General features: G+C 41.4%; 1 protein-coding gene across 4 annotated transcripts in view; it reads right to left on the bottom strand.

Moving 5' to 3' along the window:
* Shroom4 (shroom family member 4) overlaps window positions 1-19749 on the bottom strand; it is a 205875-nt gene extending 186126 nt beyond the window's left edge. The window contains exon 1 of one of the 4 annotated variants that reach the window (XM_051178510.1): window positions 19487-19749. In XM_051178510.1, coding sequence (XP_051034467.1) covers window positions 19487-19603 — 117 coding nt within the window. In that variant the 5' untranslated portion in view covers window positions 19604-19749. Of the gene's footprint in view, window positions 1-4881; window positions 5042-19486 lie in introns of those variants that run through there. The other 3 variants (XM_051178512.1, XM_051178514.1, XM_051178511.1) reach the window with 3 other exon arrangements.
* Window positions 19750-24382: the final 4633 nt, after the last annotated feature.

The following is a 24382-nucleotide window of genomic DNA, read 5'->3' as shown; positions in this document are numbered from 1 at the left end:
AAACTTTAAGAGGTAGGGTCTGGTTGGAGATCCTTATACCATTGAAGGGATATCAAAAGGGGGTTGTGGGACCGTGGTCTCTTTTTCTTTCCCTCCTTCACTCTTTTCCCATCACCTCCTTCTCTTCATCTTATATATTCAGACAATGTAACACACACACACACACACACACACACACACACACATCCATCCTGGCCATGAGATAAATGGGTTTGGTCCACCAAGAGCTACTTTTGTGGTGTGTTACCATGGTCTAAAACAACAGGACCAATGAATATGAATTAAACTCCTAAAACTGTGACCTTTGCTCTCTGTAATTTGATTTTCCCATGTATTTATTATGAAAGCTGATAACCACAAATATACTTTCTGAATTGGAAGATTGAAAGGTAAAGATTAAAAGACATCAGTTTCCTTATTTTGTATTTAAACTTTACCCAGAAGGCACAATCTAATCTTGAAGAGGCAACTACTTATAATGACTCCCAGGCCCTTCTAATACAGAATATTGTTAGTTAAAAACACACTGGCATAAAAGCTGCACACTACTATGCACTTCAGTAACTAGTATCAGCCATTTGGAGAAATGGATTCAGGTGTCAGCTGAATGAAAATGGAGATGATGAAATTAATATGGGGCTACCTGATCCTAAGCCTTTCAATAGTTAAAAAGTAATCTATAAGCTTTTTTTAATCCAGACAGTAGAGGAAAAACTAAAATGTGTGGTTCCCATATGGCTCAGTAATAATCACAACCAGTCCCTTAAGGAGTCTGATGAAATATGTAAAGGGACAAGAAAGGGGGGCCCTGCGAAAATTGTGCAAGGTAGGGTGGGGTGGGGTTGACATAAACATTGGGCCAGAGAGAGAAACCAAGACCACAATATTACTTTACAGGACCAAAGTAGAACCCTTTAGGTATGCTACTTATATTCACATAAAATACCAGCCAATCCATCAACAGAAAAATGTAAGTACCCACTAGTGATTTATAGTTAATACTTACTGAACTGGAATGCTGCAACTGGAACTACTTAAATATTTATTGACTTCTGAAATGCAATTAAATTGTTATGCACAGGAGTACATGGTCCTTAGCAGTAGTATCATGGTCCTTAGAGAACGATATGTTACCCATTGAATTGGCCTGTCTGTCTGGGTAGTAAATCATGTTTTTGTTTAATATACTAGATAAACAGATCTCATTCAGCCTAAGAGACTGGCCAACTTCAGATAGAAGCCATTTACAAAATACACATGGGAAACCACAGTCACTATGAAATTATGTGTGTGGGGGGGATAGAAGCAAGGAAATGAGAAAAAAAGAATGAGAAGAGATAGGAAAGGATGGAGTTCTGTAGGATACAGAAATCTAAACAGTTTTTTGTTTGTTTGTTTTTTAATTGTAAAAGACAAAGAAGTTTATTTCTCCAAAAGATACTACCACACTAAGCCACATCTCTCTCTATCTGTCTGTCTGCCTATCTGTGCCTCTATCTCTGTCTCTCCCCCTCTCAACACACAGAAAATTCAGTCTGTAGATTGGGTAAACACACCGATATAATTTCAAAAGCACAAAAACGTTTTATCAGTTTCTGTAAAGCATAATAATAAATGTTAAGAGCAAGGAAGAGAAATGATCAGACTGCAGATAAACAATGTAATGTAACATTTCCTTTTTATGTTGTTCCTCATGTAGCTCTGGGTATATAAGCACTGGGTTCCACCCCTAGCACCATAAAAACATCATCTAATAAATAGAAAAATATTGAAAAAGAACATGGTGAGCATCTGAAGAAAAGTAGAGAAAGCTCTGCAGGATTTGATGGAAGAAATAATCAAATGATGGCACATAGAATACAAGAAATATTGTTTGTGATGACCCTCAAGTTAGGCTGAATTTAGGTAGGTAGGTGGGATTAGAAATGTATTTGAGATCTTGTAATGAGCAAAACACTCAGCATGTTCAGGAAATTGTGAGTTGTCACATTTGTGGCTAGCAATACATAGCAATAACTATGGGAAACAATTGAGTATTGTGAAAGCGTATCAATAAGTGTCAGTTTGTAGTAGAAGATGTATAACAATGATAACCATGTAACAATTCAAATCCCTGGCTTGTTGAAGAGTGCTTTTCATTAGTGGGAGTATGCAAGCAAATTCTGGAGTACTGGTAGTGCTCAGGTAGGGGTCAGTGTTGCTCAGTGTGTATGGCCTTCCTCTAAAACTGTTTCCTATGTCAGTTGGTTTAGGTAACAATTCTAGGAAGAATCGTGGAGAAAACCTGTGTGCAAGGCACTACTAGGAGCAGGTAATCACAACAAGTATTGAAGAGAAAAGGGACAACATTGGGAATGGTAAGAGTGGGAGGCTGAGATACACTATTTCACCAATTCCTTAAGGAAATTTTAGAGGTAAGGACTTCAGAGATCAACCATTGAGTCTAGCTTACCTTCCTTGTACAGACAAGGATCACTAAATTTCTCAAATGCAGGAAGTGACTTATAGGCTACATTAAAAGGGGTGAACTTAGAAACAGGGAAAACAGCCAGCAGTCCCAAAAACCAGGCATAAAGTAACAAGGGTTTGGGGAGGGGGGAGGAGCAAGAACTGAAAGGGCTATTTTGAAGGAAGAAAGACTTGACAGGATGTGATAATTAACCTGATATAGGGATGAGTAAGTGGTGACTCCAAGATCTCAATCTAACTGAGTGGGAGGTGAAGAGGCCAAGGACTAAGGCAGTTCTGTAAAGAGATGATAACAAGTTCCGTTTTAAACACATTGAGGCTTACAGGGGGAATAAAGAAATAATATTCAAGTAAACATTGTCCACCAGATAATTGAAAAGGTAAAGACTAGGAATTTGAGTGTCATGAGATTTCTCACTGCTCTTTCTCGAGTGAAAGAGAATTTTTTTAAAAAGTATAAACTTAGCTGGGCCTTGGTGGCACACACCTTTAATCCCAGCACTGGGGAGGCAAAAGCAGGCAGATCATTGTGAGTTCGAGGCCAACCTGGTCTACAGAGTGAGTTTCAGGACAGCCAGGGCTAGCAGAGATACCCTGTCTCAAAAAAAAAAATTATAAATTTTAATTAATGGTAACTTTAGAGCAGATGGAGGAGATACAGAGATACATAGACAAGTATGCAGGGGCTAAACTCCAATTCTTGATTCATAAATAGTAATGTGAAAACAGTGAGAAACAAAATAAAAAACATATTCACATTTGCCTGTGTATATACAGAGATAGTCTAAAAAGGTACAATAAAAATAAATTCAGTTGGAGAAATAAAACTAGAGAGACAGTAGATTAAAGTGAGCAGGAAATCCTCCTTTGCGTTTTCATAGTAAGTGGCTTTCAAGCCATGTACAGAGAAAACAATGAAGATAGGAGGAAATGACAGTAAATTTGGCCTTCAAGTAGACATCAGTTAATGCCACACTGGAGAGGAATAAGGAACACACAGGCAAGAAGAAAATAGAACCATTGAACATACACATATGTACAAGAGCCCACACAAGGTACATAAGGAATGGGGTAAGAGCAGTTGCCTGTGGGAAGAAAACTTAGGTGGTTAAGGGATAGGGATGAAGTGAGATGCATCTGTGGATGTGTTTTAAATTTTTGGTCCACAAACTTTTATCCCTCCTCCAAGATAAAAATTTAAACACATAAACTTCCCCAGTAAGAAGACTGGGAATTGGGGAGGAAGGAAGAAAAGGAGGAAGGAGGCTATCGTTTATTTCATATTTGTCAGCAAAAATGATAGATCTGTATGGACCAAGAGGGCCAAACCCAGTGTTTGTTTACTGCTAATTCCCGTCTTAGTTTGAGAAACAGGAACACTAGGAAGAACAGGAACTCTCAAAAACAGATCAATCAAATTTTGAATACTAACTCAGCCAGATACTGACTGAATGAAATTTGGCAAATTAATATTTTCTGCCTCCATGTCTGGATCTTAGAATAGGGACATGACTAAGTACCTCTCATGCACTGTATTTTTTTCCTGAGTGTTTAATTTGTATTTTAAATGAACTTCCCAGCAAACTTTAAAATGGCGTGTGAGACTCAACTTTATACAATGTTAACATGCAAACAGCATAGTCACAGCATAGTAAGTAGTGGGATTGGAAAGTATTAAATGGGATCTTTGAAACAAAACTGCGAGGTATAAGAAACAAGTATATGATTTGGAGTCAGTTAAAGGTGGCTTCAGATTCTAGCTCCACCCTGCTTTATCTTAAGAAAAATGCTTTACCTCTCTGGACCTAACTTTTTTCACCTGTGAAATAGGACCAGTATGACTTAATTTATGGCAGTGATTGAACATTATAATGAGTATCCATGCATAATTTCAAGAACACAAAAGATACTTACTTAATGGCAACTTTGATCATCTCCAGCCCAGAGTTAAGGCTCCCAAGCACATAAAAACTGCAATGCCAATTTCCTATTGTGAATTTCCATTCCCTTGCCTTTTCAAATCAGCCTTCAATACATAAAAGCACATCAGCTAGCCCTTTGATTTTTCAAGCACCTATGAGGTCACCCAAAGAATTCTCTCCTGCCCTTTGAACCTTTAATTCCTTCTCAAATGATTTACTGGCTGTCTGGCCTCTAAATGACCATGCTAACCGCAATGTCCTTCCCATCCGAGGCTCTGTCCCTTTGATAACTAAGGTGTCCCCAGACAGAGTTTACCATTCTCACACCCTCAGAAACAAGATTCCAAGAAAATTGGAAGTAAGGAGCAAGGTAATATTATCTAAATATCCCACAAATGTATGCAAATATCAAATCATTTCTTAGTTAAGAATGTTCTAATTTATTTGTACTTATTTCATACTTACAAGGGGTTCTGACAAGGACACTTACCTCATGAGGTCCCTTAACAGTCCAATTCTGAAAGTCTGTGCAGCAAAACACACTCTGGAGCAGACTGGTCAGTAGCAACCTAAACACTAATGCTGTTGCTGTGCTGTCCCTGTGAATTTTAACACTGATTCTTAACCTGTCCCCTTAGTGCCCTAAGATAACCTGGCCGTCACACAGACAAGCACCAATGACATAAAACCTCAGTCCCTTCTTTCCTTTCTTGGTATTCTCAGCTTTGAGTGAAACAGTGAGAAAAGGAATGTCATGGTCAAATAACAAAGACACTTAAGGCATTATGTATAAATACCAGACAGTGACTCACAACCAAGGCCAGTGATATAGAACACGTTAGGGCTTGTTTAAACAAACGTGAAAACACACGCACGGAAACATTCACGAGTGCACACACAGACACACACTGATTTAAAGTCATTGCATTTCAGCTGAAGGAATGAATCAAGCACAAACATCACTATACTTACTACGAACGCTGAGTAACTAGTGGAATGGCTGTCATGCTATGAATCTCACAACAACACTTCCCAACAGCACGATGAACACTATAATTATCACTCCCCAATGCCAGCCTGGGGACCACAGCTTGCATATACAAGCCAGGCTGCCTGGAGACACCCCCATCCACCACTACTGCCAGCCCTCTTCACATCTCAAGTTGCACTGGAGGGGTCCTTCTTAACTTTCCTCACCACCATTATTTTCATGTCTTCCCTCCTCCATTTGTAGCTAACATGGGGACTTGAGGTTCACCGCAGCAACTGCTAGGGGAAGTTGGTCATTTCCACCAGGAGCAGTCTAGGATGATGCCCTGGAGTCATAGAGCTGGTGCTTTGCAGTGGTTAGACCCAGTAGACGAAGGGAAAAAAAGTGAGGAAACAGCAAACTGCATTGCAAAGCACGGCCACAGGGAGAAATATCAGGATGGGGATGACAAGGGGTAGATTTTCCCAGTGAGGTGTTTAAGGAAAACCTGGAACCTAGTGGGAATATGAGAAATAAAAGGTAAGACCAGAGACAAAGGGCAAATTGTCTCTAATACCTGGCAAAAGTAATTTGGTCTCTATTCTATAGGCAGTGAGAAACTATTTAATAATTTCAAGTGGGTGACAATGATCAAAGGGTGGAAAACCAGCTAAGGAGGCAACTACGCTATTGTAGTTGTTCCTCCAGAAGGAGGCTCCATTTTGCCTATTACAGGATTTTTGAGATCTTGTTTCAAGGCTGCCTTTTCCTGACCGAACTCACCATCCCAGAGCTCATTACCGTGAATCTCCTTGAGTTGGGAGTGACACCAATAATGTTTTTTATTGATATTGAGACTCATCACTCTGTACTGATTTGGGTCAGTGGGGTGGGATGAGAGAAGCTTCTGGGACACTCCCAGTTTAGATTGAAGGGAGGATGATGTACCATTTCCTCTTCTGTAATAGCAACAATTGACTTGGTCACTAGAATTCCAGCCTCCTCTACAATATCAACAGAACAGGAGGAAAAAGATGGAGAAAAGAGGAAAAGAAAGGGGGAGGGAGAGCCAGCATAGGGCCAAACTTGATTGTCAGGGGGCCTGTTCCAGATCACTATCACTTACAAGCTTAAACTAAGCTTCAGCCTTAAACTAGGGCTCCAACCTAAGGAATGAGAGATAGAAGCACCTTACCTGGGTCTTAGCAGTGGAAATTAACTCCCCCTGGTCCTTTATTCCTTTGGATTTTATGAGGTGCTGGAAAAGGAAAGTCTGTAACTCAAACCCTATTGTGGCTGAAAACGACTAAGAGCCAAACCTTCCTTGAGCAAATACAGTATGTACAGAGCCTGAGCAGGTTTCAGAACACTGCACATTTCTCGAGCTGAGGGAATGGAGAAAACACGAAAATTATATATTGAGCCCTTTACACCCAGAGGAGGCAAGTTACCCTCCCATCCCAGCTCACACAGCAGAGCAGTTAGCAAGCTAGCTCTTGTAAAAGCTATGCACTCAAGCAATCTTTTCCACAAAAACAGTCTCCTAGCAGCTAGGTATTTGAATGGATTTTAAATATATATTACAAGTTATTTCACCTGGTCAGAGAGAAGAGGCAAACTAAAGAACATACATGCCCATTAACCTTATAGCCAGCAGTGTTGTTCCATCTAAAAAGACATGGGACATGGATTTAGACTGATTTCCATAGTACAAGCATCTTTACAAAGTTCTGAATTTAGTTTAAGATGCATAAAAGCAGATGATGTTGAACAAAATTAATAATGCTCTAGATAGTCAATTCATGACTCATGGGAAGCAGAAGAGATAGACTGGTCCTCCAATTGGCACACAAATGGAATCTGTCCAAAGCATTCAATTAAGTAATGTCCATAAAGAACATTAGTGCTACAGTTAACAACTCTAAATTTGTAAATGTTTCGATGATAAAACAATGTTGTTCAGCCAGGTTTACAGTAAAAGAGGTTATGAATTGAATTCCTATCTCTTCTCCATTTTTAGGGTGGTAAGGATACCACTTAAGACAATGTAATCACACATAAATGTTTAACGACATATTTAAAGGTCATATTTAAGAACCCTTACTATTGTGGAAACATAAACAATGATATTCACAGATTAATAATACCTTGCCAGGCAGAGAATAATACTTCTAACAATGAAAATGGAACAGAAACTTGAAACCTTGGTGGTTTGAGGTTTACCTCACCAAGCCACCACATTTTGTTTTACATATACAGAAAACAATTCTTAAACATCTTGGTGAAATAAACTAATGGTTTTTAACAGCCTCAATCCGTTCTATCCTGTCTGTCTGAGGTTTGGCATTTTGACAGTTTCTTCTATGTTTTGTTTGAGTTTTTCCTCCACTTTCTCATCCCCTGAATGTTCTATTTATATAGCAAGGCATCCACCAGGCACCCAACAGATTGGAGAAGATAACAAGACAAACCTAGGGAAGCTCATTAAATCACACAGCAGACCAGTTCCCCATGTCTTCAGGGCATAAGACTGTCTGGCAATTAACTAATTTACACAACAATCAATAGATTAGTAAATTGTGTGTTGACCATAGTATTCCTAACAGAATGACCTGTTATTTTAACTGATTAGACCCCTAAGTAAACAAACACAAACAAACCCCTTTCTCTTTGTCCCCACCTGCCTATTAGGCTACCTAGCTTGATGGACCCATAAACAGTATCAGAAAATCCAAAAGTAAACTATAAATTGGTTCCCATTTCCAATTCCCATCTTATATATTTGAAATATAGACATTACCTCTGATTCCTACTATTTCTGCTTTTCTTCAGTAGTATACAATATCACTAACCTCTGGTAACCTGACAACATATAAGTCAGCACATTGCAACACTGTTTCAAACTGTCCATTCAGTTTAGGTCTCTCATCACACAAGCAGCTAAGTGACTGGTAGTATACAGAATGCTTGTTTTAAATATATTAATTTTGCTTGGTCTTTAGGACAGTCATTCCTTTCCCTACTAGAACCAACTCTCTTCTTCCTCCCAAGACTACTTAAGTACTCCAGTTTCAATTATTCCTTTTCACACAAAGCTCCCAACATTGACCCATGAACAAATGTTAGATCTTATGTCGGGGTCTCAGCATTTTATTCCCTGGACAGACAATAAATACATATGTCCAAGGATCAATACATAAATTAACTTCAGTAAACTTGTCATCTCTGAGAATCCAAACATCAGGTCTACTATGGTGGTAATCTCTTGAATTCTGTAGTTTAGGGGTAAGCACTCTGCACAGTGGTCAACAAATCTGTGTTGATTGGTAGACTGATTGATTGAAGTTTTTTTTTTTTTCTTTTCTTTTTTGAAGTCTTAATTGAGAGTTGTTAGGACAGCTAAGCAAAGTTTAACACAGCCTTTTAAAGCTCCAGCTATTTAGCCATGAGCCAGAAATCATGTCTTGTCTTTCTGCCTCTGGCAGCTGAAGACCTCACACTAAAGCTGCCCTGTCATTTCATACACATTTGGTAACCTCAAATGTTTTATTTGTTAACTTCAAAATTCTTTGACAAGAATTCAGCTTAATAAGGATACCTAGGGAATATTCTATTTCCTTCTTCAATCATATATACCCCTGGTATTTATATGAAGTAAAGGATAAAGGGAATCATCTTCTCTATTGGAACAACCATGCCAGTTTATTTAATTTTACTCTTGAGGTTACATTCCTCCTCTAAACCCTCCCATATACCACTCCCTGATCTCCTTCAAATTCCTGGCTTCTTTTCTCACTAATTGTTATTGACTACTCAAATCTGATAATTTTCACTTGAAATTCAGGGAACCTAAACACAAGGAGGAAAATGACTACTCAAGACTCACAAATCAGGAGCAGAGATAAGACGAAGGTGCAGGTTTTCTGAAGGTTGCAGATGGAACTGTAGCTCAGAAGTGTTTTTGAAAAACCCGGACCTGGGGTATGGCCTAGTTGATAGACCAATTCCTTAGCATGCCCAAAGCCCTAGGTCCTGTCCCCAGCACTGCCAGGGGAGAAAAACAAAAATAAAAACAAAACAAAAAACAAACACACAAGAAAAACAACCCACTAAACACAAAACACTTCTGGTCTGTTGAATCCTACATTATTTCCTTACCGTGATTTGAGATTTAAAACATAAACCTTTTGACCCTAACGCCTGAGGAGCAATTACTGACATTACCAATTTCTTCATTAAATTTCATTTCTCATTCCTCTTCTTTCTCCCAACCATTTACTTATTTTTGCTCTTTCCTTAACATATATAAGCATGCCATTATACAAAGAAACTAACATTTGGAATGAGACAGAAGTTTAAATGCCAGAGTTTTAGCTCAGTGGTAGAGCTTTTCCTAGCATATACAAAGGCCTGAGTTCTATCTACAGCATTGCAAAAACCAAAATAAATGATTGAATTTAGAATGATATTGTGGTGGCTATAACCCTCTACTACTAAGTTGTACCTCGGCCTCCCAAATGAAGTTTCAATACTAGTTCTCCCACTAAGTACACAATTTAGAGTCTGTCACTTATTTTCTCTTTGGTCTCAATCCCTTCATCTGTATAACTGAGACATCAGTATCCACCTTAAAGAACTTTCATAAATATAAAATGAAATAAGACATATTTGCCACACAACAGGTTCTCAATGCTTCTGAGCCCTCCATGTGTAGGCTCTGGCCACCCTAGCATTCAACAGGTTGCTGAAATCCAGCCCAAACTGTAGGTCCCACACTCTATAAATATCTGGAAGTATCTGGACTCTTGCCTGAACCATTTTCAGCCTATGGTCTAGATGTTCTTGATTAGCTACTTAAATTAAGAAATCCCCAAAGTCCCAGTCAATTCCTCCAAAGACCATGAGTCAGCTCTGACACACTTCACCCCTGAGTAGTCAAAACATCATCACTCATACTCTCGAATAGGGGGAGATGCCATTAAGAGCTACTTGCCTGTGGAAGTTTTGGGGGGAGACTTTTACTTAAACACAACAAAAAAGAAATGGAAAAAAAGCAAGACAGCCCAACAAAGACAAGGCTTTAGCTTGTCATAGTATCATAAGCAAAGATGAGGCTCTACCCATGAGTATCTAACCCTTTTCCTGAATAACTAGTCAAACCAGCTTTCTTTCTAGCTCTACCTCATCTCACTTCCAACTCCCTAGTCTCAAAAGAAAAATCAGTTCCTGATAGAACGTGAAAGACAATATAGGAAAACCATTCAAAACTTTCCTGCTAGGGGCTTACGGGAAGAGAAAACCAAAACAGCTAGAAATCTGTTAGGTGGCATTAGAATGAGAGCCAGAAGATACCTCAAAGAATCTGTTCTTCTGTGGGTTTAACCCTTGATCCTGTCGAATGAATCCTGCCTCCCACATTCCTTAGAGATGTAACATTAAAAGACCCGAGTGAAAGTTAACAGACCATGCCATCTCTGAGAACACACCAGGAAATAACCACTTGTATAAAATAGGAAGCAGTAGTGTGGAGAAAAGCAGTGTACTGGAAGAGCTGCCTCCTGTCAGTCATCCTTCACATTTCCACCCACAGAACAAGAAAGGATTCACAAGCCCTTCTTCACAGGCCTTCCATAAAGAAGTTTGCTCCATGGATGTTCTTACGAAAACAAACAAACAAAAAAACAAAACACAAACAGAAAAACCCAAACAAACAAAACAAAACAAAAAAAAAAAAAAAAAAAAAAAAAAACAGGATGGCACAAAGAGGTGAAGGTAGATGACAAGATTCCTCAGAAAATTGCTAAGCATCTATAAATAATGGAAGGTGACAAAAGACTTGTCCTTAACTCGGACAAGACTGGGAAAGATGAAGTGTGCAAAATTTTCCCTTGGGTGAGCCAAGACAGACAAAGCTGCTGTACCAAAGCAGAAGAGTTCACTGTAACCAAAGGGGAAAATTGGATTTTGGATAGAGGGCAGGGCAGTCAATGAACAAAGAGCCAATGGCACTTGAATGAGACAATCCAAAATGTCGGCTTTAAACAACCAGTCCTTGTGGGTGCAGGCTGGGAAGCGAGGACTGGACATGAAAGAAAGATAGCCCAGATGAATGGAAAATGAGTCTCTTTCTCTGAGTAAGTGCTCATTCTGTCACAGGGCATAGTCAGAGACTCACAGTGAAAGGGGAGGGTGTGGAAGTGAAGCAAAAGGGGAGGGGTTAGGAAACACTTTGAGAGCTCAACTCATCTTGATTCTTGCCACTTCAGTGCCCCAGCAGGATGGCTCTGCCCAAATAAACATACCAGTGTGGTGTGAGGAAGAAACAGATCATCTGTTGAAAAACTAATACATATGACCATCTTTCCACTTGCCTATTAACACTGAACGTGGCTAAGGGACATAAGGACAAATTTTACTTCATCCCAGTCCTGAGAATATAATCTTTACCTAGGAGAAATTGTATTTCAATTTACTCATCAAGGAATTAAGATTCTCTCATATATAAATATTTTAAGGAACAGCAGGAAACAAAAAAATATTTGGATTTATAGATGATACATGAAAGTGATCTCATTATCAATATGCCCAACATAAAATGGTTGTAAGATAACTCTCAGGTAAACGTGGAGTCCAATTTGCATAGAAATATAACATACATCTGGTCCCAGTATTGAGGGTAGAAGTACATTAGCTACTGATGGCAACAGAAATCCTAAAGTCACCCAAATCTGTGTGAACTATCTACAGTGCTTTTCTATAACTTACAGATGTTTTCCAAGAATGCCTAGTATAAGTAAGCATCATAGGGCTCTGAATACCATTTCTTAAAAAGAAAAAAAAACTATCTTATTTTATGTACCAATCCCAGTTCCCTCTCTCTCCCATCCATGTCTTATAGACAAACATTATCCAGTATGGTTATGTTGAATAATTTCATTGGTCATAAGTGCTGGATTAAATAGGTCTCTCTAGAACCATTATGAATGAGCCTACCTACAACTAATTATCAATTGTCACTGTGAACAAAATTTCTAGGCTTTAAATCTCTTTCTCTTAGACCCATCATCCTCCAAAACTGAGGATTAAGCCCTGCTCCAATCCTCTCCCTGGCCTATGCTTCAGAAAGAAAGAAAGGCATTTACCCAGATCAGGTGATAAATGGTGAAATGCAGGGAGGTAGATTTTAATCTATCTGTGAATGTAAGCCCTCCAGCAGGAATGACTTCTGTGGCTATTCCAAATCCAAACAGAAAACTCCAGAACCCCAGAATTACAGGAACCACTGCAATCAGTGTCAACAGTAGTATATCTGATGAGACATGGGACAGAGACTTCCATCTCCAAACTTGTACATAAGGACTATATATATTGGAGACGGCTTATATGTCACATATGGTTGGTATTTACTTTTCCGAGGAGGGAAGTTCAGAGAGGTAAATAAAAAGCAACTTAATTTTGATTTTGACAGCCTTTATTAAATGCTACTTCCTCCTCTGTAATTTAATGATGTCTTTGTTTAGACATATATGCTCCATGAAGGCAAGTCTTATGGCTTTCGTCTCCTCTCCAATGGAATGTCTTTCTCATTGCTGCTGTGGGTTAGGAGCAGGGGAAATTCCAAATTAATTGTAGGAGATAAAACTTGTCACTCAAAAATGTCTTATATGTGGCTGGGGAGATGGCTCAGTTGGTAAAATATTTGTTGTGTAAGCATAAGGAACCATGTTCAGATCCTTAGCACCCACACAGAAGCCAGGTGGAGGGATGTATACCTATAACCCCAGCACTAGGGTGGGGTCAGGAATAGGCAGATCCCAGAGGTTCAAAGGCCAAGCAATCCAGACAATCAAAGCTCTGTCTCAAAAAAATATAGTGAAAATCAACAGAAGGAAAAATAATCCAACATCTGCCTCTGACCTCCACACAACACACTCAAGCACATATAGTTGGCAACATATTACATACCCTACACACACACACACACACACACACACACACACACACACACACAATTCATCATATGGCTTTCCTCCATGCTTATGAAAAGACCTTGAACAAGTATGGATTATCAGAAACACAGTACTTCCCTCAACTAATAGACATGGACACAGAGGTTGCTTATGACTTGGCCACCAGAAAAACTTAGTCATTCTCAGCTATATCTTCTTTTAATAATACTTATTTTATGAATGTGTGAGCATGTACATGAGTACATGTGAATATAGGAGCTTGTGGAGGTCAGAACAAGGCAACAGATCCCCTGGAAATGTTATATTTTTGAACTGCCATGGGGATAATGGAAATCGAAACTAGGTATTCTGCAAGAACAGTAAGCCATCTTTCCAGACCCCTCAGCTGTGAGCTGTATGCTTTTAAAAGAAGAGTCTGTAGATGTCACTCAACGGTAGAATGCATGCTTAGCACAGGAAAGGCCCTGGATGCAATTTTGGCACAAAAAGTCTCAATTTTGATAACTCTCTCCAGTTACTATATTCTGTTGTGGGGCCCACAACTTAAAAAGAGTCTCAAGGTGTAGGGATGTAGCTCAGTGGTAAAGTACTTTGTCTGCCATGCACAATGTCCTAGGTTTGATCTTGAGCATGGGGTAGGGAGAAAGAAGGAGAGAGAGAGAGAGAGAGAGAGAGAGAGAGAGAGAGAGAGAGAGAGAGAGAGAGAGAGAGAGAGGAGTAACCTCAGGTCCCATAAGAATTGAGAAAATACGTAAAACTTATTCTTGAGAGTATAGAGAGGGAGGCTGAATGTCAGACCCCTAAGAAAAAGTTGAGGAAGCAAATTTTTTTTTTCGTTTTCTCAAGGTTCTTTTTGTTTGTTTTGTTTTGTTTTTCTAAATCAGAGGAAGCACCATTATTCTGTGTGGTCCAAGCTTGCAAGGCTTAGCCCCATGGATGGTAGGCAAGAAGAAATGTTCGCCATTCAACATAAGGGAAAACCGTCCACAGGTAAAACCTGCCAATAGTTAAATAGGCAGGTTTAAATACGCTCATGCTCCCCCAAGATTAGTGGAAGACATAATCAGAGACACTCCACAGCAGGCTCCTTAATGGCCTTAAACTAGGTGACTTCCAAAGACTTTGAGTCTCTGTCTGTAGGTCCCCAACAGGAGCAGCAGTCCAGTAGCCCTGAGGTAAGCATGCCCTTTGGCACATGGTGACAGTGGGCACTGAGATCACTCCTTCCTGTAATCTCTACTGCTCTTCATTAACTTCTCACAGATGGCTCAGCACATTTTCCTCTGGTTGGAAGAAGCTTAACTATAAACACAATCATGTCCTCTCATGATAATTGCTCCATAACTAGTAGTCTCTGTCTGAAACTGTCTCTTTTTCTCTTTAAAGAAATTCCTGGGAAGGGTTCTGGGAAAAGCAAGGGGGAAACATTTGAACTGCTTCAAGAACAATGCTCAAGTGTCTTCCAGCTGGAGTTATTGTTTTTGGGGTTTTGGAGAGAGAAAACCCTGTGACAGGCATGGCTCCTTTTCCTTCAGGGAACAAACATGTGGTTATCAGCAGGGCACTGGGCATATATGGCAGACCTAAAATCCTATGAATGTAAGTTACATATGACACGGCCAAAAAGCCTATGTATGCAAAGGGTTAGCCAAGTTGTACAAGACATACTATACAAACTTCTCATTCTGCCTTCCTCTTACGACCTTAGATAGATTCCTGTTCCATGCCCCCATATGCTGTGTCCTTTCAGGAAGAAGGCAGAAGTCATGGAACTGAAGCAAAAGGTATCTCTGTATGTGTAGATTCTAGGGGGACACTTCAGGGATGAATTCCTATAAGCAATCAAGCTGTATTCATCTCATATAACCCAGACTCTGTGAAGATACCTTGGGGACTGCCAGGCCCTTGACAAGGGTACGGCTAGGTCTGAAATGATCTGAAAGGTATATCATTGTTCATATAACCTCTGAATCCAACAAGAGCTCACAGTCACAGCCAAATTTGCCTCTAGTCACAAGGAAACTTCAATCTGACCATTTGAGATAGCTATTAAAGTTTCAACTTCCTCTTTTTGTGTATCTAGAAATAAGGGTAGAGTAGGAGAGTAGCAAAGCTTACAAATAACTTAAAAGAGTAGGCCCTGCTTTTATACAAAGTCGAGGATAGCCAACGGTTTATCAAATTCATTCTCATACCCTCTGTGATAATGAAGAGGAAGCAGGTATGCCTATTGTCACTTTGTAAATCGTGACTTAGACCTACAGGGGTAAAATGACAGAGGGCTATCCATGTCCATTATGTAGTCCTTCAGTCTCCTCTCCTACTCCACCCTACTTTGTTAAAGAACAGTCACAAGCTCCTGCCTGCCTCACTGTGCTAAACTGAAGACACCTACTAAAAAACAGGCCAGAAAAAGAGCAAAATATGTAGGGTGAGCACAGTCTTCTGTCCTGTCCTTTTCACCACAGTTTTCCCCTTCCTTCCCCTGCATCCCCACTCTTTTCTGTATGCTTGTTTAACTTCAAGGCACATTTTAAAACATGAAATTAACATAGGAACCTTAGGCAGCAGGTTCAGCTTTTCCCTCCTTCTATGTCTTCCATGCTCCTATACACACATACAAGAAGGATACTGCTGGAGTCTCTGAGGTCACATATGATACAGATTCATTAGTGCCAGACTTTGCAAAGTTTAGCAACTTCATGGATGGCTGTCTATGCTGTAGACACCAAGGACCCTCACAGTAAAACAGACACACCTGATTAGAAGAGAATCCCCATATGACACCCTCCCTGGTCTAGTATGAGAAGCTAGCCAAATAAATTAATAATGTTAAGGCCATAGAAACATTCCCTCATGGTCAACTATAACATGTGGAAAAATCATAAACTACCCCCCTAAAACTTGTAATAATCAATAAAATGGGCTTTAACTCACTGTCTTATTTTTGCCACTTGATTATCAACAGATAGATAAACAAGTCTCCATAAATCAGACAGTCAAATTCTGCATATCCGGGAAACCATAACAGCTAGTTCCACTGATGATTTTCCCACCCTGATCATTTCCTGCTCTAAAGGTTTATCCATGACAAATGGACAGTAAGCTTTTGTATTCCATGCCTTCTCCTCCCACCAATCACTTTTCCTCAAATTTCTCCATCTTCCTGATGTCTCTACCTTTCCCAAGCAGGTGCAACACATCATCCTAACCCTAAACTACTTTTGTATTTCCCAAGCAACAAAGGAGATTGGCTGCCATTTTGTATCATGGCTCTTGGGTCTTCTGTCTTTCACAAACCTAAGTTATTCAGTAACCAAAACAGTCTTTCCCCACTTCCTTGAGCCCAGACTTCATTAGCATATACCTAAAATGCAGTCATCATGGAAGACTTCATGGTATGGAAAGCATTACTGGAGTTAGAGTCTGAGAAGACTAGATATATTCCTGAAAGTTATTAGTCAATGTTTCTCACCACCTCACAACCTGGAATACTACCAGAAGAATCAAGATACTCTCTAGATCACAGAAAACGAATTGGCTAGAGCCCACCATTGGTTCATTGCATGACAGACTGAAGCAAGCCACTGGATATACCACAGAGTCAGTCTTTCCATCAGATGCTCTGTAACCTTCCCCGACTGTCTCACATTGTGAATGTGATAGGATGATGAAGGGATGAGAAGCACACTAAGCATAGTAGCATTAGATGCAAATGAAGCAGCCATTCCTTACTGACTATATAGCAGTTCTGGTGAAAACAGTGCCAGGACTATGACAATGGGTTCACTACCAAACCATCACAGTGTCATTTAAAGACTGCCCACTTCAAATTCACTTTAGATCTAGGGAGGCCCAGGCCCAAGAAAAGCAGTGGTATTCCCAGGATTGCAGAACAAAGAATGACAAAGGATATTTTTCATTTACCAATTAAGTTTCTAGCCCAAACCCAGCAGTGAATGCACACGTGTGGGGAGAAAGTTGTATTATTCTGAAGCATAAAAGGAAACACACTAAAGTACAAAAAAGAAAATGGGATTAATGAAATGTATCTTTTTTTTTTTTTTTTTTTTAAAGCAGGCAAACGTTATACTGAGAAAAAAAAAATGCCCCCTTTATGTAACGTCCTGGCTAACCAACCCAGTTATACCTGGCTTTTACTCTAAGGAGCCAGGCTGTTTGGGAGGAATGAACAAACTGATTTTACCTCCTGTATATCCATGCATGTAATAATGAACCTGCATATAATAGGGGCCAACTGTACATTCAGCAGAAAGGGAATCATTAAAAGGCACCCTGCCTCTCCATACATGAGGCACTTCCTTAACAGTGTGGCAAAGAAAACCCTCATCTATCCTCAAATAATCCCCAAGCCAGACCACAAATTGCTGGCTGCCCCATACTTAGGAACACCCCCTGCCATGCTCCTATGGGCTCACAAAATAGTTCAGGACCACAGCAACAAGCACTCTTAGAGGTGCCTAGCAGGTTGGGTCAGCCTGGACAAAGCTGAAAAATGACCTCTCCAGGGCAGGTTGTCTAAGCAGACTGGAAATTCTGTGGGCGGCCCAAGGAGCAAAAGAAGGGGAGGAACTGCCAGACTCCTGAGGGTTGCACAGCCCACTGTGACCTTGGTGGAAAGAGAGGGGAAGAGGAGGAGTTTGATTAGAAGAAATTCTTCAAGGCTAGGGTACCCCTCTCCATTGGGCTGTTTGATGGTAGGTTTTTGTTTTTGTTTTCGTTTTTAAATAGTTTGCTGCAGAGAACAACGAGGGAAGTGTTGGGGGGTGGGTGGGGATGTGAGGGTAGATCACAAAGGCATCTATCTCAGTCTGGCTAGAAATACTGGTTGAACATTGCCTAGTTTGGGGAGGCTAAAGACCCTCTCAAGGTCTCTTCCAATACCCCCAAAATAGTGTCTCAATACACCTCAGACAGCCGGAGCTGACTGGTTCACATATGAGCAACATAGCATTGCCCCAACACCTGAGGAACACCCACACAAGTTAACTAGTGAGCCATCCCAAAGCAGGGAGAAAGCCACATGGGTTATTAAGGGGGGGGCAGTAATTCCCACAGCCCAGCTGCTATGATAACAACATGAAAAAAAGGAACCCCTATAGCCACATTTGCTACCTAAAAAAAGCTACATCTTTCTACCTCCCGCCAAAACCGCCATCCACAAACTCAACTGCAGTTTGAGTGGCTTGGAAGAGCTGGAGAGCTAGCTGTAAAAGAAACTAACAACAACAAAAGTGGGCTAAAGTTCAGGAAGTCCCTCCACCTGGCAATCTCGTGCTTCAAGGTGAGTCGTCCTACAAGTCACTCTTCCAGTACCAGCCCCAACTGCCCCCATCCTCCACCCTCAGTCTCACTCGGGACACCCGGGTTTGGAGGCTAAAGAGCTCTTTGGGGGTGCTTCTTTTCCCTGGCCTCTAGCTACAACTTGGTTCCAGCTGATCACAGGCTCCTAAATCAAACCAACCCTAGTGGCCGCTTCAGTACAGCTGTGCTCCACGGCACAAAAGTTCCTTCCCTCCACACTTTTCAGCGTGCAAGAAATCTCGCCGGCAGGCGCGGGGCAGGAGTTGGGAGGGAGGGAAAGGCCGAGTGAAACCGGCAGCAGCAGCAACGCCCCGGACAAGAGGCTGAGAAAAGCCAGCATTGCCTCATCCCCCATCTCTGCGCCAGACCCTAGCCCAGCAACCTGCCTCGGGCAGGACAGCCCCAGGGAGAGCAGGGAGAGCTAGCGCCAAGCCCCACCGCTGGTGTCCTCAGCCCCTCACTGTCCTGCGGGGCGCAGGGGCCTCCGAGGCAAGGAGAACCCCCAGCAGCCGCCATTTCCTGCAGCCCACACTGAGGTGAGTGGCCTCCTCGTCGTGGGTTGGGGGGGAGCCCCGCTCCCCCCTCCCCCGTGCCCAGCGAGTGTGACTGCGCGCAAAGCTCCAGCAGGGCCGGGTGGCTCGGGTCCCATCCTCCAGCCACCCTGGGCTGTAGTCTGCTCCCGCAGCAGGATCCCCTCAGAGTGGCTGCAGCCCCTCGGGCTCTGGCGGGCCAAGTCGCCAAGTGGGGCTGAGGCCCGCACCCGCGCAGTCTGCGCACCCGCTAGCCCATTCAAAGTTGGACGCCTTGAGGAGCGAGCCACCGCTCCTTACCTTCGACACCGTGAGTGGCTCGCAGTGCTCCAAGCCCCCCTTCAGGGTGAAGCCCCAGGGTGCCCCCCCTTGCAGCTGCACCGGGACGTACTGGAAGGACCCCGGCCGGCTCTCCATCCTCGGCTCGGCTCGGCAGGCGCCGCCGGGCTCCTTTTCCGCGGGGGCTACGGAGCCTCCGCCCCCAGCAGCTCAGCCACCACCGTCCTCCAGCGCTGCACCGCCCCGCTCCGCCTACTCTCCCGGCTGGAGACGCTCAGGCAGCTAGTGAGCCCTAGGAGGAAATGACACGGAGCTGGAGAGAGGGGGAGGGGGGAGGAGAAGGGGGAAAAAGAAAAGAAGGAAAGAGAGGCGGAGGGATGGTGCTTAATGGACAAGAAAACGGAGCAATGGGGAGGGGCAGTCACTGGAACCTCGCCTATAGGATCGCTGAGGAGTGGGAGCAAGGCGAGGCCTCACATCAATTGTTACATTGTTTCATTCAAGTAGGCCCCCTCTTTGGTCCTCCTCTTGACTGAGGAGCTCCCAGCCCCTCCTTCAGTCCAAGCAAACCGAGGTGAAAGTCAGTGTGCATGGCCCTCGTGGCCGAGTGCACTTTTCTGATTAGCCCTTCATGTCTTTCTTGAGTGCCTTTTTCTTAAGAAGGTCCTGAGAACCAGGTCCTGGGGCGGGCGGGAAGGGAGGGCTTACAAGGCTGCTAATCTGTGGACCTTGCCTCCAGAGGTGGAAAGTAAAGTACACTCAGGACCAGCAAATATAGTGGGGTGTGTGTAGGCTGCTTCATGTACACATTAGTTGTGTGGAGTCATTATGGAACATTGCCTAGGAGCATAGTTTAAGTAAAAGAATATTGAGGATGTCCCTGCTCTGGCTCAGCTACAAGCTAGCTCCCTGCTGGCATCCAGGCACTGCCTTGCACTTGCCCCATAGAGAGGATCTGCAAAGTTATGACTAGCAGAAAACAAGCATAAAAGAAAGAGCATCCATTGATAAGCTGGCCAATTAATGATGTGCCTCTTGGAAGAATAAGCTTTTACACAGGGCCTGAAACTTATCCAATCATCTGTTCTCAGTTGAGCTTGTTTCTCCAGCCTTTACAATAGGCCTAACAGCTACAGTAAGGGGCCTGAGAGATGAATGTGGTACTTCATCCGATGCTGATATCTCAGTCTTGACCTAAGCAGTTTATCTCCCCTCTCAGGGGGTGTTTTCTCAGCAGCCACAAGTGGGAAGTCACTTTCTAAAGGGCTTCACACCAGTAGGGAAAGTGTTGACAAGTCAATGCTGAATTGACAGGGCATTCTTACTTTGTCTTGCTGTGGAGTGTCCCTTCCCATTTCCTCTGCAATTTCTTCTCTTAACAGGCAAACATTCTTGGAACCCTTCCTTCCATTGGAAAGCTTTCTACAATTCAGGTGTCCATTCTCTGCTTCCACTTCCTCGATGCTTATAAACATCCTGCTGCCTGCCCTATGCCCCAGCATGTCAAGGGAATTTCTCACGGTGGTCATTCAGATGTTTATAATCTTCTTTATGCCATGCTCGAACATTTAGACAGACCTAACAAAAACACCTTGATCAGGTTACTAAAAAATCAGAAAATGCCATCTCAATTTGCTGATCCCTTTAAAAAAAAATAGCACTAAGGATATAACCTAGGGCCTTGTTCATGATAAGCAAGTGTTCTACCTTTAGATATATCCCTTTACTCCTCTTTTAATATTAATGCTTTTGATACTAGGAACTGAAACAACTTGTTGACCTGTGTGTGGATGTACACGTACATTGCTGGGGATTGAACCCAGGGCCTTTTAAGCCTGCTAGACAGTCACCTGTATCACTGAATTAGACTGAATTAACTTAGTGCAACTCAGCAGATCTCAATGTTAGCATTTAGATATCTGTAAAGTTCAGTTTGCAGGATGTATGATCACTACCCAAGGACTGATAGAATTTTGTGTCTAAGACTTGAAGGTATTTGTAAACAGGAGACATACTTCTGATCCCTGACCTTGTCACTAATTAGAGAGGTGGCCTTGAACAAATCACTCAGCCAAGTCTTTGCAGCCATATTTTCTTCATCTGTAAACTTTCACTAACAAGTTCGGACTCTCCTGCCTCTGAGACCTACTGAGAGACTACCAGGAAGTAATACATATGAAAACACTTTAGAAAAGGAAAAAAAAAAAAAAAAAAAAAAAAAAAAAAGGACAACTCCTCTACCTTAACATGAAACAAGGCCCTGAGCTAGCCTTGAACCAAGCTATTTTCCTTCCAAACCATACCCCACAATGCTAGTGGGTTCTTTATCTCTTCAACACTAAAGGAAAAAAAGATGAATTACTTTGTTCTTTGCATAAACAATACAGAAACAGTAGACATCTTGTGAGTATAATATCTTTCTGCTTTGCTGGAGAAAAAGCAAACAAAAAAAAACCACTACTCTTTCATTTTTACTTTTTTTTATAGTCTTGCTGTATAGTGGAGGGCTGGACTTGAACTCACAGTTCTCCAGTGCTGGAAGAGCAAACATGTACCACCATTCCTGACATAAGAAAACTGAACTGTACTCTAAGCTGGTTATACCATTAATTAGCAATGTGGTATTAACCAAGTCACTTTTCTCTTCTATAAAATTGTAAGAGTTGAGCTACTTAATTTCTTGAATTCCACTGTGATTACTTCCTAGCCAGGGTTTGAACATTATGTATGTGTGCATTCGAGCACACACACATACCATATATAACACACACACACACACAATTAATCTTATGTCTTTCCTCCATGCTTATGAAAAGACCTTGGACAACTATGGATTACCAGAAGCTTGATGCTAGAAATGAATCAAATAAGAATACAGCAATAGAGAACACTTGTCAGATGTAGTCATGCACACACATTGGAATAATAACACAGACGATGACTTCACTCAGTGTTAAATTGCCTGTGTACAAAAAAAAAAGTGGAAACTCTAATATGTAGGTAGAAACAGAAAACTGAATATCAATAGAGGAGTGGTAACAAATAGCACATTTGGCTTGTAATTAAAGCTACTTGGAAAAGGTAATCTCAGTTGGAGAAATTAAAATAAGAAGAAAAGAGAGATTTACATAGAATCCTATATCATGCTAATAATTAAAATATTATGCTAGGGGTTGAAGACATAGCTCAGTGCTAAGGACGCTTAACACTCTTGTAGAGGATCCAAGTTTGGTTTCCAGCACCCTTGTCTGGCAGCTTATAACCACCTGTAACTCTACCTCTAGTGAGAGCCTTTGGCATCATGGGCTCTTGTACTCACATACACACAATATTAAAAATATTAAACACAATAATATACTTAAAGTATTTTGCTAATATTTAAAAGTCAAGGAGAACAACAAAGGATTGAAAATGGAACAGCTAGAAGAGGCCAGGCAAAGTGTTTCCACCCCTTTCCCCTGCACAAGACCTGATCAAGCTTGACAGCATTCCAGCATGGAGAGTGGGAGGGGACCAAGCCCCTTCCCCTAACTGAGGAGCTATTAGCTGCTTGGGGAAGGAGAGTCTGTTTTCTTTAAGGGTGTGGCTGCTGGCAGGCTGAGTGTGCTTTAAGGGATAGCCCTACACCCTTGAGTACATGGACAGCACAAATTGGACCTAATGGGTTATTAAAGAAGACACAAAATTGGGTTGGGAATGGCTTCCTGAGCAGTTAGGGGGAGGTGGGATTGAAATGCTCAAAATAAATCATATGCATATGTGAAATAATTTTTATGTTTATTAAAGTCATCTTATCTTCATTAAACTTTACTCATCAGTCTAACTTTTGGGAAGGAAGAAGACTAAATTAGTGGCCCTGTGAGCTCTCTTAAAACTTCCTATTATAAACTAATAATGTTTGATTACCATTTTCCTTATAACAGTACTAGTCTCCGATCTTCTGAGCCAAGGACTTCGAGAGGGTACAGTGACCTATGCACTTTCTACCTCGAAACTGGGAGGAGAGGAGGGTGGAGAAACTGTGGCCAGGATATTAAATAAATAAATAAATAAAAATAAAAGTTAAAAAAAAAAAACCTACATTTAAAGCTGGGAGTGAGCCTCAGTGATAAAGCACTAGACAACAAGTGAGTAGGAGGGTCTTGGTTCCATTGGATAAAGTGAAAGGAAGAGAAAGAGGTTGGGGAAGCTTCCTGAGATAATGTTCTTAAATCAACTGCATAGTGTAGTTTTCTCTTTTGCAGCAGAAGGGGGAAATCAGTGTCCTACATTTCGCTCTCACACTATTTCCATGGGGTCAGGGTTTCTGGTAAAATAACTTGCATTCTCTCTCTCCTTTCATGGGATAGGAGCACTTATACATGTATATACCTAAATAGAACCATCAAGAAACCAAGAATGACAACCTTCCTACTTCTTATTTCCAAAAACAATTTTAACAGTTACACATTGGTATTTCTTATCCTTTTTCTTTATCTATCAATTAGTTCTGAATTTGGGAGTATAAGAGAAAGAATTTGACATTCACCACTCCCCCCAAATATATCTACCCAATCCATATCTGTCTTCTACATGATGATTCCGCATCACATTCTGAGCATCTATGTGCATCTGTTTCTGAAAGTAACTCTAATTGCTTATGTTCCTATGTCTATATAACAGAGGTTATGGGTATCCAAACCTCCATGTTGCTCTAAAGGGATTGAGCTAGGCATGTTCATTGAAAGAACAGAATGAGAATAAAAGCATGTCCCTTAAGCTTAGGTTCAAGTATAATGTTAATGATTTTTGTTCTTCATTATAGATTACATAGGTCTGTTTTCTTTTTTTCACTTTTACTCTGAGTTCATTCCCTTCCCTGTGCTAGCAGTGTTAAAGAAAGAACAGCTGTCACTATTTCTGAACCCCTTTCTGTGC

This window comes from Phodopus roborovskii, unplaced genomic scaffold (assembly GCF_943737965.1).
Source record: "Phodopus roborovskii unplaced genomic scaffold, PHOROB, whole genome shotgun sequence".
In the NCBI taxonomy this organism is placed as follows: domain Eukaryota; kingdom Metazoa; phylum Chordata; class Mammalia; order Rodentia; family Cricetidae; genus Phodopus; species Phodopus roborovskii.
Note: the sequence above shows the minus strand (reverse complement) of the source record. Positions and strands in the feature narration are given on the sequence as shown.